The sequence below is a fragment of the Pecten maximus genome, chromosome 12, assembly GCF_902652985.1.
Source record: "Pecten maximus chromosome 12, xPecMax1.1, whole genome shotgun sequence".
Lineage (NCBI taxonomy): Eukaryota > Metazoa > Mollusca > Bivalvia > Pectinida > Pectinidae > Pecten > Pecten maximus.
The window spans coordinates 17858966-17877492 of NC_047026.1; the positions used below are offsets into that span (position 1 = coordinate 17858966).

At 36.4% G+C, this 18527-nt stretch overlaps 1 protein-coding gene across 1 annotated transcript; it reads left to right on the plus strand.

Annotated features, from left to right (window-relative positions):
* Nucleotides 1–3404: 3404 nt before the first annotated feature.
* Nucleotides 3405–18321, plus strand: LOC117339567 (thymocyte selection-associated high mobility group box protein TOX-like). The gene is made up of 12 exons (XM_033901251.1): nucleotides 3405–3640; nucleotides 5547–5815; nucleotides 9515–9612; nucleotides 10621–10826; nucleotides 11350–11429; nucleotides 12068–12191; nucleotides 13068–13170; nucleotides 14272–14333; nucleotides 14655–14763; nucleotides 15359–15541; nucleotides 16003–16094; nucleotides 16398–18321. Exons 2-12 carry the CDS (start codon nucleotides 5604–5606, stop codon nucleotides 16521–16523), a joined length of 1395 nt encoding a protein of 464 aa, XP_033757142.1. The 5' UTR covers nucleotides 3405–3640; nucleotides 5547–5603; the 3' UTR covers nucleotides 16524–18321.
* Nucleotides 18322–18527: the final 206 nt, after the last annotated feature.

The following is an 18527-nucleotide window of genomic DNA, read 5'->3' on the forward strand; positions in this document are numbered from 1 at the left end:
CGATTTTGTCGATCGTTGCTTGGATGAGATCCCGCGTCGCGTCATCTTGTAAAAAGTCGTGTGGCGTTGTAGACATAATATGACGTTTACGCTCAAGGCCCGGTTCCTCGATAGTTCCGGAAGTGGAATTGCATGTACACATTACCCATTCTAAAATGGAGTGATCCGATGCGCTGTCTGCCACCAAATTGGGTATTTGATTTATCACAGAGGACATAATGTGTACTTTAAAATCGGTGTATTGCGTATACTGTTCGTGTGGCACCACGACATAGTCAACAACGGACCGACCTCTAGTGGACACATGCGTGAAGTTATCATTTGATCCTAGTCTCCCATTTAACATACACATGTTGGTGTCAACTAAAAAGTCGATGAACGCTACACCAAGACGGTTCTCGCCGTCGTCTATATGTGCCCGGGGAGTAACAACATCCACTCCCTCAATATAGTCCGAGAGATCACCAGTTCTGGCATTGAAGTCCCCCGTTATACACACGGATCCCAAATTCTGGAACGAATATACGTTTTCTAACAATGTGCCATAGAATTTATCACTGTCCACGGGTCGTGTAGTTCCTTCTGGAGGAAGGTAACATACACAAAGGTAAAGGTCTCTGTCGATGTTGTTCCTAAATCTCACCCATAGTATATCCTCGTTAGACTTGTCAACAACATCCACTGTATAGCTTGCATATAGAGAGTTTTTTATTAACATATACAGAGAGATTAGTAACATCGCTATTTCCCCGTACACATAGTGGCTCCCTTTATTCGTGACCACTCAAGCATATCCCTTATCGAGAGCGTCCTGTCTCCTATCAAATACACGCGAGCGCAGGTAAATCGGGCTATGCGCATGTGTGTATCGTAGTATTGGAACTTATTCGACATGTTCTGGTTAATCCGCCATTACGTCAGACCAAAACATCGTCATTTTAAATACACACAGAAAGCACATCGTTTTATTTTGGCCACTACAAAAGTTACCACATTAACCAAAAACTATCAAACTTATGGGATATAGTCTTATTGATCATGCATATTGTTGTCATTTATCCGTATTTTCGAAAATCCATTGGGTCCTATTCGACATGTCCAAGTTTGTAAATAGCCGCCATTACGTCAGACCAAAACATCGTCAATTTTAAACGCACACAAAAAGCACATCGTTTTATCTAGGCCACTACAAAAGTTACCACATTAACCAAAAACTATCAAACTTATGGGATATAGTCTTATTGATCATGCATATTGTTGTCATTTATCCGTATTTTCGAAAATCCATTGGGTCCTATTCGACATGTCCAAGTTTGTAAATAGCCGCCATTACGTCAGACCAAAACATCGTCAATTTTAAATGCACACAAAAAGCACATCGTTTTATTTTGGCCACTACAAAAGTTACCACATTAACCAAAAACTATCATACGTATGGGATATAGTCTTATTGATCATGCACATTGTTGCCATTTATCCGTATTTTCTAAAATCCATTGGGTCCTGTTCGACATGTCCAAGTTTTGTAATTAAGCAGCCATTACGTCCGACAAAACATCGTCAATTTTAAACGCACACAAAAAGCACATCGTTTTATCTAGGCCACTACAAAAGTTACCACATTAACCAAAAACAATCATACTTATGGAATGTGGTCTTGATTATCATGCACATTGTTGTCATTTATCCGTATTCTCGAAAACCCCATAGGGACTTTTCGAAAATTGGAGATTCCCGCCTATCTTTCCTGCGTTGTGCTTGACTTTCATACTCAAAATACAAACACTTGGACAGCAAATTGTGATATATTTCGTATTGATGACACTTCTGCACTTTGATATTAATAAAATTAACGCACATAATTGGATCTTGGTGATGATTTCAAATAGAAATTATCGATAATTATGTGTCTGGTTTTCAAGTTTTCTCCAATATTCTCTAGGGAGTGTAGGACAAAAGCCCCCCCGGACATTAGCCCCCCCGGACATTAGCCCCTAGGACAAAAGCCCCTCCGGACGAAAGGCCCCCCCGGACATTAGCCCCCCCGGACAAAAGCCCCTTCTTTATAAATTTAGCTGGTATACTTTATATTAATCTGTACTTTTGAAAAACAGAAACTATATATATATATATATTGTTGTTTTTATCTCTGAAATTTGGAGAATAATTGTGTGCAAAATGAAGGTCCTTGGTTCAATGTCAGTGTAGCATTATATGTCTGTGGTTAAACATCATAATTCATTTTTTCAAACTTTATATTATTAAGTAAGCTAAAAATTTAAGGAAAGTTCTCCATGATGAACATATTGTTACTGATTACACATAATTTTTGACTTCCTAATATACTGCAAATATTGATAATCAAAGAAATGCCTACAAAAGCAATACACATTTGATCCCTATTTGCAGTGTCTCAAATTATAATATAATAAGTACCTAACCAAACATGTTGCTCTGCGTTGTAATAAGTTTAATTTTAGGAATGATTTAAAATCAAAGAAACAATGAAGCCATCAATGATATATTTCTTTCCAGGAGAATACAACATCAATGATAAACCTACCAAACACCTGTGTAACAGCTTATTGTTTATGTAACAGTTCAAGTAGTTGTTGTTGGAACCGGTTGTTTACATTGCCGAAGCCACTGATGACATATGTATATGTAGCAATTAAAAATCATAAAAAAATAAATATCATTTTTTTTATGAAGGGGCTTATGTCAAGCCACTGATGACATATGTATATGTAGCAATTAAAAATCAATAAAAAAATAAATATCTTTTTTTTTTTATGAAGGGGCTTTTGTCCACTTTTTGATTAGTGTGAAGGGGCTTTTGTCCGGAGGGGCTTTGTCCTAGGGGCTAATGTCCGGGGGGGGGGGGCTTTTGTCCGTACCTCCTAGTGAGGACTGAACCGAGCGACCGCAAAGGATTGTGGGAAGGTCAGGGGGCACTATGTTAACACAAGGGCAAATAGAGAGCTGCCAATCTCTCTGTATATATGTCTCTGATATTACGTAATCAAAACATGTGCTTCATTTTTCGATATATCACTTGAAAGACAGAATAAATAAACCACAGCGAAATCGCGTTACGACGCAAATTAAATTAGTTCATATGATAAACTAAAATTACGGCATCAACTGAAATTTGACTTAAAGGCCTAGACTGCTATGATTTAATTTATATATTAAGTACTAGGTCTACATTTTCATATACTAAAGTGCAGTATAATTGAATAGATTCCTATTAATGGTGTTTAAGGGTCAATCTACATAATTTTGATCTAAATTCAGAATAGATTTAATTCTTTCATCTGTCACATGCCTGGATTTTTTTATATATAAAAATGATGGAGCGTACATCCTTAAGATATTTTAAAGTAAAGGGACACCACTCCTCTTTCATTTCCGGTTGGTCGATTTTTCCCTGCTAAATTGTGAAACTTCAAATGGGTTTTTTTTCAACGGTTGTCAACCGACTCTATGTCTAATTAGGTAACTTATTCACAAATTGTGTAAAAAATTGCCCAACAGTGCAATCTTTTTGTAATGTTTACCGTCAGAATCAAATAGAAATGCTAACAAACCAGCATGTTGATGAGTCGAAATCTGCGATACTGTCAGCTGACGATCACTGGTAAGTAGAATATCAAAAGTAAACTTTGACTATTCTGTCAATTTAAGGATTTACCCAAATTTAGCCTATGTGTGCGTATTGAGTAAATTATTGATAACAACTATGTCGGTGTCTCTGACATCAGACATTTTAATTTCAAAACAAAGAAAAAAATGTCACAAAAGGGCACCTGTTAAAACTATTAGATGATTAAATAGATGATTGATAATAATTATAAGTCACCCCTGAAGTTTAAAGTATATTGTATGACCCATACCATTGTTATTTGGTTTGTGGATTAAATATTAGTGTCATTTTAAGAGAACTTTTTGTCATTTTTTCAGACATGTGGATTATCTTAGTGAGCTCTGATAGGGGCCAAGAATGATTAAAAAAAAATCCTAAATGTGGTCACTGCTTAAGGGCTCGCACAACTTAATATTTTACTACATGTTATTACTAGTGACTCCATCCCTTCATAATAAGTTCATTCGCTCAATTGAAGTTCAAATGATGTGAAATTCATATCAAATTAAAGTTTGAAGTTTTTTCTACCTGAAAAATGAATTTGTTATTGTATAGACAGTAACCCTGACATTTACAGAACACTGGGGAACCTCCACTTGGGCAATTCCGTTTTTGCCTTTTTACACCTGGAATCCTACATCATTCTATTTTTGATTAGAGTGTATATTTTTTAAATTTTTCCTTGTCTCAAGACCCTACTCTTAATCTTGTATATATAGAAAGTACCCATTTCATTGTTATCTAATCAGGAAAACAGCTACAAACCTAAGAAACATATTTTCTTCAGGGACTTGGTTCAGGTGAAACACCAGCTGTTTGGCTGATTTATTTGTGTGAGTCCTGAAGCAAATTACAAATCTCTAATTAAATTGAACAAAATGTCAAAAAAAAAAAAAATCTCACATCTTCTTCCTGGAGATCAGAGAGCTGAATTGAGATACCTTATAATCAAATCCTTTGCTCTTTAGGCCTGTATATATGCTGCCAACTCATCTTGTGTTACAATACGTTGTGTATAGATGCATATAATCCCCATATATTCATTTTATAATGCATGGTCAAAATTAGGTTTTTAGTTATAATTAACAAATTAAAGAACCAAAACCTGCCTTATCAAAAATCATCTCACTCTCGGTCAATGATTCAATCTCATATGCACTTGATAATTTTGATGATGAGAGTGCTTGACATGATTCTTTATAAGTCATCAATACTATTGAGTATTTTAGCACAAATTCAAAAAGAACTAAATAAAATAAACTTGTAATCATTTAAAACAGTTTGTTAAGTAGTAATTATTAAAACATTATCAATGTGAATTTTCAGTAATTTGTGTAAAATTTGGGGGCATGATGACCAATATTTTACACCAAGTACACATGTAATGAAATAGTACTAGTGGTTCTAAAGAAAGATTAATTTTTCAACATCGGGAATTAAGGTTTAATTGGACTTACAATTTCCTGCTTACCAGCTGGCTACCAAACATTTGACAATATTTGTTGTGATAATTATTGATTTGATGAGTATTTTTTGTCAGCTTATATTACAATAAAGCATTTTCCCGTTCACAATTCAGCACTTTCAATTTGTAGTGGTGGGAGTGATCAGATGGAAATATCACAATATCTTTACTGGTATATTGCCATATTGTATTTGTATCGTTTCCTGTAAGTTGAATTAAAGTGCTACTGGGCTGTCTCTATGTTGTGTAATGTGGTATGGATGTTCTAAGCTATGGAATCAAAGTTCGTGTTTAGCTCCCACAATAAACATGTAGTTTGCATTGTTTTGAGGAATGTAGCTACCTCAAAATCTACTTGTGGCTCATTATATGTTCCCATTTTAATCTGCAACTATCATATAACAATTTTTTTAGATAAATGTTTTCACTTTGCAGTTTGTTGTTAGAACATGGAAAAAAGTCTTAGCCGAGACCGCTGGTGCAGACAAGATCATGGAAGTTAAAATGGATCCCCATGAAATGTTGAACATAACAGATGAGAATTCTGAACACCACTCGGTCCTAACTGTCACTGAACCTGTGGCCATTGGTGCATTAGGAGTCGCATCTAAAAGTGAAACAGGAGAATCTCTCATCTCTACGACCACAGCTGCTACTCTGCTGCCAGAACATGGCGGCTTGGTTCTTGTTGAAACTTCACGAGGGTAAACTTAAACATTCTTCTCTTGAAAAAAATATCCTTCACAGTTGATATTGGCATTCATCTTGTTTTCATTTGTCCATATCACATAGTCTTTAAAAGGAAATCTGTGTTAGATTTTTATTAGCTCACCTGGCCCGAAGGGCCGGTGAGCTTATGGCATGGCGCAGCGTCCGTCGTCCGTCGTCCGTCGTCCGTCCGTCGTCCGTCGTCCGTCGTCCGTCCGTCAACTTTTCCTTTAAATCGCTACTAGTCCTAAACTACTCAGTGGATTTTGACCAAATTTGGTCTGAAGCATCCTTGGGTGAAGGGGAACCAATTTTGTATAAACGGTGGGTCTGGCCCCCCAGGGGCCTTAGGGGCGGGGCCCAATAGGGGAAATATAGCAAATTCTTTAAAATCCTTCTTCTTCTGTAGAAATGAAGGGATTTGATTCATATTTGGTCTGAAGCATCCTTGGGTGAAGGGGAACCAATTTTGTATAAACGGTGGGTCTGGCCCCCCAGGGGCCTTAGGGACGGGGCCCAATAGGGGAAATATAGCAAATTCTTTAAAATCCTTCTTCTTCTGTAGAAATGAAGGGATTTGATTCATATTTGGTCTGAAGCCTCCTTGGGTGAAGGGGAACCAATTTTGTATAAACGGTGGGTCTGGCCCCCCAGGGGTCTTAGGGGCGGGGCCCAATAGGGGAAATATAGCAAATTCTTTGAAATCCTTCTTCTTCTGTAGGAATAAAGGGATTTGATCCATATTTGGTCTGAAACATCCTTGGGTGAAGGGGAACCAATTTTGTATAAACGGTGGGTCTGGCCCCCCAGGGGCCGTAGGGATGGGGCCCAATAGGATAAATATAGCAAATTCTTTAAAATCCTTCTTCTTCTGTAGAAATGAAGGGATTTGATTCATATTTGGTCTGAAGCATCCTTGGGTGAAGGGGAACCAATTTTGTATAAACGGATGGTCTGGCCCCCCAGGGGCCTGGGGGGTGGGGCCCAATAGGGGAATATTGTATATTCTTTAAAATCCTTCTTCTTCTGCAGGAATAAAGGGATTTGATCCATGTTTGGTCTGAAGCATCCTTGGGTGAAGGGGAACCAATTTTGTATAAACGGTGGGTCTGGCCTCCTAGGGGCCTGAGGGGCGGGGCCCAATAGGGGAAATATAGCAAATTCTTTGAAATCCTTCTTCTTCTTTAGGAATAAAGGGATTTGATCCATATTTGGTCTGAAACATCCTTGGGTGAAGGGGAACCAATTTTGTATAAACAGTGGGTCTGGCCCCCCAGGGGCCGTAGGGGTGGGGCCCAATAGGGGAAATATAGCAAATTCTTTAAAATCCTTCTTCTTCTGTAGAAATGAAGGGATTTGATTCATATTTGGTCTGAAGCATCCTTGGGTGAAGGGGAACCAATTTTGTATAAACGGATGGTCTGGCCCCCCAGGGGCCTGGGGGGGTGGGGCCCAAAAGGGGAATATTGCATATTCTTTAAAATCCTTCTTCTTCTGCAGGAATAAAGGGATTTGATCCATAATTGGTCTGAAGCATCCTTGGGTGAAGGGGAACCAATTTTGTATAAACGGTGGGTCTGGCCTCCCAGGGGCCTGAGGGGCGGCACCCAATAGGGGAAATATAGCAAATTCTTTAAAATCCTTCTACTTCTGTAGGAATAAAGGGATTTGATCAATATTTGGTCTGAAACATCCTTGGGTGAAGGGGAACCAATTTTGTATAAACGGTGGGTCTGGTCCCCCAGGGGCCTGGGGGGTGGGGCCCAATAGGGGAATATTGCATATTCTTTAAAATCCTTCTTCTTCTGCAGGAATAAAAGGATTTGATCCATGTTTGGTCTGAAGCATCCTTGGGTGAAGGGGAACCAATTTTGTATAAACGGTGGGTCTGGCCTCCCAGGGACCTGGGGGGGTGGGGCCCAATAGGGGAATATAGTATATTCTTTAAAATCCTTCTTCTTCTGCAGGAATAAAGGGATTTGATCCATGTTTGGTCTGAAGCATCCTTGGGTGAAGGGGAACCAATTTTGTATAAACGGTGGGTCGGCCTCCCAGGGGCCTTAGGGGTGGGGCCCAATAGGGAAAATATAGCAAATTCTTTGAAATCCTTCTTCTTCCGTAGGAATAAAGGGATTTGATCCATATTTGGTCTGAAACATCCTTGGGTGAAGGGGAACCAATTTTGTATAAACGGTTGGTCTGACCCCCAGGGGCCTTAGGGGTGGGGCCCAATAGGGGAAATATGGTTAATCCTTTAAATCGCTACTAGTCATAAAGTTATAAATGAATTTGAACCAAATTTGGTCAGTAACATTCTTGGGAGAAGGGGAACAGAGTTTGTATACATTTTTACTCTGAACCCCCAGGGGCCTAAGGGGCGGAGCCAAATAGGGGAAATAGATATTAGTCTTTAAATCGCTACTAGTCATAAATTTTTTAATGGATTTTAACTAGATTTGGTCAGGAACATCCTTGGGGGAAGGTGAACAGAGTTTGTATACATTTTTACTCTAAACCCCCAGGGGCCTGAGGGGCGGAGCCAAATATGGGAAATGGAGATTAGTCTTTAAATCGCTACTGGTCATAAAATTTTTCATGGATTTTAATTAGATTTGGTCAGGAACATCCTTGGGGGAAGGGGAACCGAATTTATATGAATTTTTACTCTGAACCCTCAGGGGCCTGAGGGGCGGGGCCAAATAGGGGAAATAGGGTTAATCCTTTAAATCGCTACTAGTCATAAAGTTATGAATGAATTTGAACCAGATTTGATCAGGAACATCATTGGGAGAAGGGGAACAGAGTTTGTATGAATTTTTACTCTGAATCCCCAGGGGCCTGAGGGGCGGGGCCAAATAGAGGAAATAGGGTTAATCATTTAAATCGCTACTAGTCATAAAGTTATGGATGAATTTGAACAGGAACATCCTTGGGAGAAGGGGGAACAGAGTTTGTATAAATTTTTACTCTGAACCCCCAGGGGCCTGAGGGGCGGGGCCAAATAGGGGAATAGAGATTAGTCTTTAAATTGCTACAAGTCATAAAGTTATGAATGAATTAGAACCATATTTGGTCAGGAACATCCTTGGGGGGAGGGGAACAGAGTTTGTATAAATTTTACTCTGAACACCCAGGGGCCTGAGGGGCGGAGTCTAAGAGGCCCAAGGGTCTTTCCCCACCCTAAGGAACTTAGTTTCTTCAAACACAATTAGGTTGTAAAAATAATCCATAGGGTCTTTCAGTCCCTTAGAGAGTATGTGTATGAATAAATTGAACATGAACATTATTTTGACATTTGGTCAAATCCAACCAGGTGAGCGATACAGGCCCCATGGGCCTCTTGTTAATTTTTTTCTAACCACTCAGAATTTTAAAGGTTCTATGGCTAGAAATCTAAATAAGTCTTCCTCTTGGCAATCACATATTAAATATTGGATGTTTGTCATCATTTTACTCAAGGAATTTATCGAATTATTTTTCTATATTCATTTTTATTTTTAGTAACAGCTCATGATCAGTAGCAATGCAATATGACTTTAACGGTATTCTAGCCGTTTTCAGCAAAGCATTTAAAATTGTTTACAATGAGACTACAAGAGTATGACTATATTAGTATATAATGCAAGAAAGTATGTTAGAATGAGTTCTGAGTATTTTGATATCCACCATGATGTTTTATTTTTGTTTTTCCTCAGGAATTTGCTGCTGTCAGTGAATGGGGATACACTGGGTACTGTTAGTTACACAGATGCAGACATTCAAGGGAGACAAATCCTCACAACAGCATTACCAAGTAATTAAGTTTTATTGTAGAAATTTCATTTCTGCCCTGATTAAAACATGAGTGTGTAGTTTCATGTTTATTGTGATTTATTTCATTATCATATACCCATTCTAAAAATATTTGTTAATATTTGCATAAATTTGCATAAATTAGCATAATGAGTTATAACAGAGGAACCATCAACGGTATTAGTCTGGACCTGAGACAAATGTAAGAATCCTTTGTAGGATAGATTTTATATCAAAATTATTCATTATTCAAACTCTTTATCCGATTGCTACAAAACAGTATCCATTGATCACACCCTAGGAAATTATAATAACTGACCCAAATTAAGAATTCTTAAGTTTCCCAAATACAAATGTATAGCCTTGTATGGGTCAGCGACAACCTAATTGCTAAGGTATGTTCATTTCACTGATTTGCCTTCCCCCCCTTGTTTTATTCAGTGACTGGAATCCTTTTTTATTCAGTGTCAGGAATCCTTTGTTTTATTCAGTGACTGGAATCTTTTGTTTTATTCAGTGACTGGAATCCTTTGTTTTTTTCAGTGACTGGAATCCTTTGTTTTCTTTCGTGACTGGAATCCTTTGTTTAATTCAGTGACTGGAATCCTTTGTTTTATTCAGCGACTGGAATCTTTTGTTTTATTCAGTGACTGGAATCCTTTGTTTTTTTCAGTGACTGCAATCCTTTGTTTTATTCAGTGACTGCAATCCTTTGTTTTATTCAGTGACTGCAATCCTTTGTTTTTTCAGTGACTGGAATCCTTTGTTTTTTTCAGTGACTGGAATCCTTTGTTTTTTTCAGTGACTGGAATCCTTTGTTTTCTTTAGTGACTGGAATCCTTTGTTTAATTCAGTGACTGGAATCCTTTGTTTTATTCAGCGACTGGAATCTTTTGCTTTATTCAGTGACTGGAATCCTTTGTTTTTTTCAGCGACTGGAATCTTTTGTTTTATTCAGTGACTGCAATCTTTTGTTTTATTCAGTGACTGCAATCCTTTGTTTTTTCAGTGACTGGAATCCTAACCCAGAATGGTCTAGTCGAGTCACAGGGAACAACTTTGCTCATCAACCAACCACCCACCCCAGGAGAGGGAGCTGTTGTATGTGAGGGCACATTTGAAGGGTCAGTTACTCCACTCCAGACTGACCAAATCATGACCCCTAAGTCACCATTGACCAGTACTTCATCCAGTGGTGACCAGTCCTCAGAAAAGGTTTGTGGCCTTGCTATTTATGCTTGACCTTTAGATCAAACGTGGAAATAGGTGAAATTTTGTCATGTATTCATGTTTGAGATTTCATAACACAAATTTGATTTCAGTTTTCAAGTTTTTTGTGTGTATGTCAACAACTTAATAATTCATCATATAACATTTAGATTTGTGTAACTGGAGATACAACAGTCATACCTTCACATGGTTGACTTTGTTACCTACAAAGGAATTAAGGCAGGGTGCCTCTGCCAAATATTCTTAAGTATACATGTATCAGTCTATAAGTTCTGAGTCTTGATCTTCATTATCTTGTATCATTTCTCATCTCTAATGTCTATTGTCTGATAATGAAGGGAAGCAACTTACTGTATATCTAACAATTTCTCGTCACCAGTGCCTGATAATGAGAGGGACACATCTCCCTGTATATCTGACCATATCTCATCACCAATGCTTGATAATGAAGGGAAACAACTCCATGTATTTTCTCTGATTTTTTTCTGATTATATTTTGATGTATTAGAAAAGGAGAGGAGGATGGCCCAAAGGCAAAAGACGCAAGCCTGCTCCAGACTTCAATACTCCTCGGGCACCTGCTTCAGGGTGAGTGATGAACAGGGAAAGTTAAAAAAAAAAAAAACAAATACTGGACCTGTAAATTGCAATGATCAAGATGCCACTATAGGCATTACCTTACAGATACTTTTATATAATAGGTATATTGATGAGGGTTTATTTGAAATTAAAATCAATAATTCTAAATAACAAATATCAATAACTGAAAATATAAAAGAAAATATAAAATTTCAAATATTTGCATGAAGATGTTGTTAAGATGGACCCACTGATACTGAAGTTTATGAAGAATATATTAAGTAATCATATTAAAACTTAGTTTCATTTCTAAAATCATTGGAGGTAAAATTGGCCTGTGACAAGTGACAATCGCCTGTTATTATTGACTTACATGTATACCAAACTATGAATTGATATGATGTTATTCTTCAAAATTTTGTGGTATGAATATCTGTCAAATTAAATATTTGACATTTTTGGAAATCATTATAGAATATCAATATCTATAATTTGATATGATAGTACTTGTCCAGTATATACCACTATACTGTATTATCCACTTAGATTTCTTTTGGCAACAGTAAAATAGTATACTTTTGGAGTTTATTCATTTGTAAAACTTATTGTTTTGTAAAATATGAGTTCATCTTGTTCTGGATTCCTAGATATTTGCTGTATGCTATAGAGCGCCGACAGGAAATAAAGGGAAGCAATCCCGAAATACCATTTTCTGAAGTGACCAAGATTCTGGGCCAAGAGTGGTCTGCCATGTCAGCAGAGAAGAAACAGGTGAGACTGGAGAAAGTCTGAGTGTTAATTTATGGAATACTACTTTGTAGTTTTGTAATGTCATCATGTAGATTTTTATTTGGAACACATTATAATATCCATTGTAATATCACAAGGAACAATACAGTGGTGTAAGATAAACACTAGAGTAACAATCCTTTGGGTTTTTAAGAATAAAGATTATAAAAACATGTTATCAAACATGTATGCTTTTATTGTAAATAATGGTTACAGAAGTCTTAAAATCATTTGACTGGTTCCTTCTGAATTCTGCAGCTAGCAGCATTGCTCTAAACATCACCGATTCCATGGGTGACTTTAGATTTACATGTTAGATAGCATTTTGTATCAGTTGTACAGTAAATAAGAATACAGGTACTCTAAAGATACAGGGGAATCAAATTACATTATTCTGCCATTTAAGTACTCTCTAAAAATCTTAACTGTTTTTTTTTTTTTTTTGTTTTTTTTTTGTTTTGTTTTTGTGCACTAAAAGCCTTCTGCTAAATCATAATCGCACCATTGCAATTTCTCTTTATAGTTTTCTACAGCAAAATATTTTGGGTGAACTGATTCATCACTTTGTTTATCTATTTAGATATGCTTGTGCATTAAATCTTGAGTACTGATACACCAAATAAAGCATGATTACAGTAACTTTTTTACTGAAAAAAAGAAGAAGCAACTGTTTACTGTTAAACGTAGGGTGTTAAAGGAGGAACCATAGTGGATCTTTATAAATGTACCTGTATATTAGCAGTAAACCTTCGTCAAGACTTAATAGAAGTATGAGAGGTCTGATAGTCATAAACCAACCAACCACGCTATAATGAAAATGTTGTGTGGCACAACTTGAGCTTTACTTTTACTATACAGAAATATCTTAATGAGGCCGACAATGATAAGAAGAGATACAAAGAAGAACTGAAAACCTATCAAAACACTGTGAAGAAAAAGAAAATGAAGACTGGCATCAGAGGTAAACAGAACAAGTTGATGTCAATTTTGATAAATCATAACTATTAACATTTAACTTGTACTTTCATGCAGTTGAAATAGAAGAAACCAACATGATGATGAAAATCCAAATTAATGATTTATTATTTTATCCATTATCTTGTCCAAGCATATCTCTTCCTCCTATGCTGTATAGCAAAATAAATGTTCATGTGTACTTTCTTTTATGATTTGGAGCTTTCAAGTTATTTTGTGGGTACAAACATTTGGGGTTAGACCATGCAACAAAAAGAAAAAGAAAAGAAAAACAACACATATTACATAATTTATGGTACTTATATTCTGGTTTCATAGCAACCACGAAAACACTGAATGTTTACACACAATTAACGTTTTATGAGCTTATTTCATGTACCAATATTTGTATAAGGTTATGCCCCTTTAATGCATACTTCATTGACTCATGATCAACTTCTACAGTTAAATTTTATACCCAAGTATCTCTTTGGATGACATGAATTTGTTATTTTCACTACTATACAGAGTTGTAGCCCTTTGTTCACAGTGTTCTCTTGTCTGCAGCATATTTCATAGATTCTTATCAACTAGCATAGCCATATCCATGTACCACTTCGGATGACAAAATTATTTTAATGTTTACCACTGTAATCAAAGTATGGGTTGCTTGTAACAACTTATGGTTCATAACTCAACAATATGACATTTCAATTACATTTTTGACGCATATTTCAATAGTTATATTTGTGATTTGAAGTTTCTCTGCGGGTATCATCAGAGTATTTGATTAGTGTCATGAAATCCATGCCGTTTAGTTTTTTAAATGTTGCATTTCAGAAAATTGCTTTATGCTGAGTATGGCACAACAGTAGTATTCAAATTCTGCACTGTTTGATTAATATTGTAAATTTATAGAATTATTTCTAGATATGTTCTGTTATCGACCCTATTTGTCATACAGGTTCAAGGTAGTTTGGTTTCAAGGTCAAAGGTTATAGCAGTTTATATCATCTTATCTAACAAGAGGACAATTTTTTGTTATGACAAAACTGACATTATGACAACAGAAACGAAATGTAAATTTTTTTTAAATGTCATTGCTCAGGTGAAGATGGTGAGTGGGAGAATGAAGAGAACTACTCCCAGCTGATGTCTGTAGATATGGAGGTAAGTAGTCTTCCAAAGGTACACAATGATATTCCTACACAGTTCTCTGTTAGTAAAGAATGTGTTAGTCTGTATTAAACAGATCAAATTAGTAGGTACAAGCACACAAACTGACTTAAAAGAAATCTTTTGTTACATTGCATGCTTAGGCAAATAATAGCTGTAGATATATAAGGTCAAGGTCATATTAAAAGGAAATTATTTTGCTGATATGTACTTGATGAATTATCTATTCATACAAAATGTGTAACAGTTCACAAATTGATTTCAGACTTTGCAAAAAAATAAAATTCATCCTGTATGTCATTTTATTTTCACCAGGAGGATGGCATGAATGAACTTTACTGTAGAATCTGTGACAAGTACTTCAGCTCACAACACAATAAAAAAGAACATATGTTGGGGAGACAACATGTGCAGAACATGGCAGGTGAGTTATGATGGTTACACGCTTTGTAACTGTACAAGTGGCTATCAGGGTGCATGTTGTACAGGTGTGTACTTGTTGTACATGTACAAATGCTGTACTGGTCAAAATGCATATGGTACATGTGTGTATGATGTTGCACAAGTGATTAGGCATGTTATGGAGTTGAAATACAGAAAATGTATAATGTACAGGTGAGTTTGCATGTTGTACAGTACTGTTGAAAATGCATTTTGTACATGTGAGTATGCTTGTTGCACAGGTGAGCATGCATGTTGTACAGGTGGAAATGCATGTTGTGCAGAAGAGACTGTGTTGTACAGGTGTGTATGCATGTTGTACAGGTGTGTATATGCATTTTGACATGTGAGCATGCAGTCTGTACAGGTGAGTACCGATATGCATGCTGTATGGGTGTGTATGCATGTTGTACAGGTGAGTTAAATGTATTATGTACCTATAGGGTAGCTGTGTTATAACTACAACTCTTTTGTGACTGTATGGATAGGTTTGGGAGACATTAATTATTTAAATGCGTCCCATTGCATTAAAAACTTGTCTCTAAATTGAGATATCATGGAAACCTTTTGTTTTATAGGCGAGATACAGAAAGACATGGGCAGTACTCCAAATTCTTCAACTCTGTCACCAACACAAAGACCAGTTCCCCCAGACCTAGGCAATGACAGTAACCAATCTGATAGCCTCCCAGTGGGTGACAAAGAATCTCCGCCCCTAGATATAGGCGGGTTTATACAGAATTTCATACAAGACAATTATGGTAAGATTCAAGTTGAATGCAATAAGAGCATAATAGTTAATTATTAGTAGTTAATATGAAAATGAAAATTCAAGAATGAGATGAATGATTTCCTGTATATGTCACGGCTAATGGATGATGATCATTTTCTATATTGTGCAGGTCATGGGTCATGACCAGTGGATGATATCATTTCCTGTACAGGTCATGGGTCACAATTAATGGATGATATTATTTCCTGTACAGGTCATGGGTCACGACTAATGGATGATGTCATTTCCTGTACAGGTCATGGGTCACAACTAATGGATATTATTTACTGTACAGGTCATGGGTCACAACTTATGGATGATGTCATTTCCTGTATAGGTCATGGGTCACAACTAATGGATGATGTCATTTCCTGTTCAGGTTATGGATCACAACCAATGGATGATATTTTATGAGACTGTAATGACAGCATTGTGTCTTGTTTGTTGCAGAACGGGAATTAGAATTACAAGAAATGAGAAAATCTTTTAAACATCTTCAGGATGAAAACCTGTCTCTCTATAAACAGATAAATGAATTGAAGGTGAGTAAAATGATAGTATGAAACCTGGATATTAGGTAACATGTACCTCATTTATTCTTTCCATAATGTCTCAATATGAAATTTATACACTTTTTCAATACCTGCTTTTTCTTTTCTTTTTTCTATCCAACCATTCCCTCTGTGTTTTTTTTTCTTTGATTTGTGAGCCCAGGACTCTGTCCACATTATGACCTAGGATGTTGTTACTAGGACATTGAAACTTAATTGATGCCTTTCAATTTTAAAATCCTGACATAATCATCTATATTTATAAATAACAGTATTGGTGATATTGTGTTGTAGATCTACCAGAACAAGTTGGAGGATGATATAGCCAATCACAAGGCTATAGGTGCTAACCTTTCCTCTCAAACCGACACTCTCAAAATGGTACTTACACTCTTTGGAGTTATCAACTTCCAGGGCTGATGAATTCACTCTGTGATCAAGTTTCATGGCTGAGGAATTTACTCATTTTGTGTCAACTTCCAGGGCTGATGATTCTGTCATAGACTTCTAGGGATGGTGACAAACTACATGTAATTGAGGATGGTTCCATTATAGACTTCCAGGGATGGTGACAAACTTATTGAGGATGGTCCATCATCAACTTCCAGGGATGGAGACAAAGTAATTGAGGATGGTTCCATTATCGACTTCAGGTGATGGTGACATACTTATTGAGGGTGGTTCTATCATCGATTTCCACAGGTGGTGATGACCCAGTTGAGGAAGGTTCTGTCATCTACTTCAGGGGATCATGGTGATGAACTAATTGAGGATGGTTCCATCACCAACTTCAGGGGATAGTGATGACCTAATTCAGAAAAATTTTGTCATCCACTTTAGAGGATCATGGTGACAAAATATTTGAGGGTGGTTCTGTCATCGACTTCCACGGATGGTGATAAATTTTTTGAGGAAGGTTCTGTCATCGACTTCCACGGATGGTGATGACCCAATTGAGGAAGGTTCTGTCACCTACTTCAGGGGATCATTGGAACGAACTATTTGAGGGTGGTTCTGTCATCGACTTCCACGGATGGTGATGACCCAATTGAGGAAGGTTCTGTCATCTACTTCAGAGGATCATGGTGACAAATTTTTTGAGAAAGGTTCTGTGATCGACTTCAAAGGATGGTGACCTTTTCTCTCTTTTAAATTCTTTGTGGGAAAACATAATTGAGCTTACTATTTTTCAGTGTACTTAGCTCAGTAGATACTATTCACAATTTTGAAAGGGAGGATAATGTTTTTGATGTGGTTTCAGCAATTCTGAACTTGAATCTGAATTCCACGAGAGATTTTAGATTGTTCACAGAATTTTCTTATCTATAATACAACAAACAAAAACATGAGTGTCAACTTTCAACTGTGTACTAATATTTTCTTATTTTTAAGAGAAAACTTTTCATGTGATATTACTTAATTTCAACATACTAAGAAACAAGATAGCTATAGTATAACATGTATTAACAGAGGTAAGAACTATCAACATAACAGGTACAGGATAAAAGGGAGACTATGTATGGTCATGTACATTGTCTTCATGTGATTGAATGAATGCTAGGTAAATATATTACGTCTAATGAAGTTATAATCAATATAACAAATGAATGAATGAATAAACAATGAATTAAATGAATGAATGCAATCTAATTAAAATCTAGATGGTCATTCTCACTACATTATATGAACATCTAACGACATCGCATAAGGGTCATGTCAGAATGACCTTTAGGATTAACCAATGAAATTACTACTTACAGAATCTTTGAAGTGAATTCCCGGTCACATTATACTGACAATGGGCGAACCAGTCGTCCCACTCCTAATATGCTGAGTGCTAAGCGGGAGTAGCAACTACCATTTTTAATGACTCTGGTACAGGGGACAGAACCCAAAGCCTTCCTCACTGGGGCGAACTCTCAACTGTAAAAATAACCATCTAGATTTTAATTAGATTGGAATGAATGATGAATTGAATGAATGAATGATGTATTGAATGAATGAATGAATTAAATGAATGAATGATGAATTAAATGAATAAATGATGAATGAATGAATGAATGATGAATTAAATGAATGAATGATGAATTGAATGAATGAATAATTAATTGAATGAATGAATGAATGGAAACCGAGTGTATGTATGGTTCAGATTGGTGTTTCTATTTAAGTTAGAATCAACTATTGCCTGAAGGAATAAAATCTTATCTAAACTGTCTGTTACTTGTCATGTTTTTTTTCTTAACAATGAATACTTAATTAAGATACTAGTAAGTGGTTCAGGGGGTGCATTCAAAATTTTATTTTATTTAATTCTGCAATATTTTGCAGCCTATATTCATAGAAATAACTAGTAACATGAAATTTAATATTGCTAGAGACCATGTTCATGTGATAAATCAACCAAGAGAGATCAAAGTCACA

What these genes read in the sequence shown, in the direction of transcription:
- LOC117339567 (XM_033901251.1), top strand. Translation starts at nt 5,604, where the DNA reads ATGGAAGTTAAAATGGATCCCCATGAAATGTTGAACATAACAGATGAG. An exon ending in CCTCACAACAGCATTACCAA is followed by an intron (nt 9,613 to 10,620) that starts GTAATTAAGTTT and finishes TTGTTTTTTCAG; the next exon opens with TGACTGGAATCCTAACCCAG. An exon ending in TGATGTCTGTAGATATGGAG is followed by an intron (nt 14,334 to 14,654) that starts GTAAGTAGTCTT and finishes TATTTTCACCAG; the next exon opens with GAGGATGGCATGAATGAACT.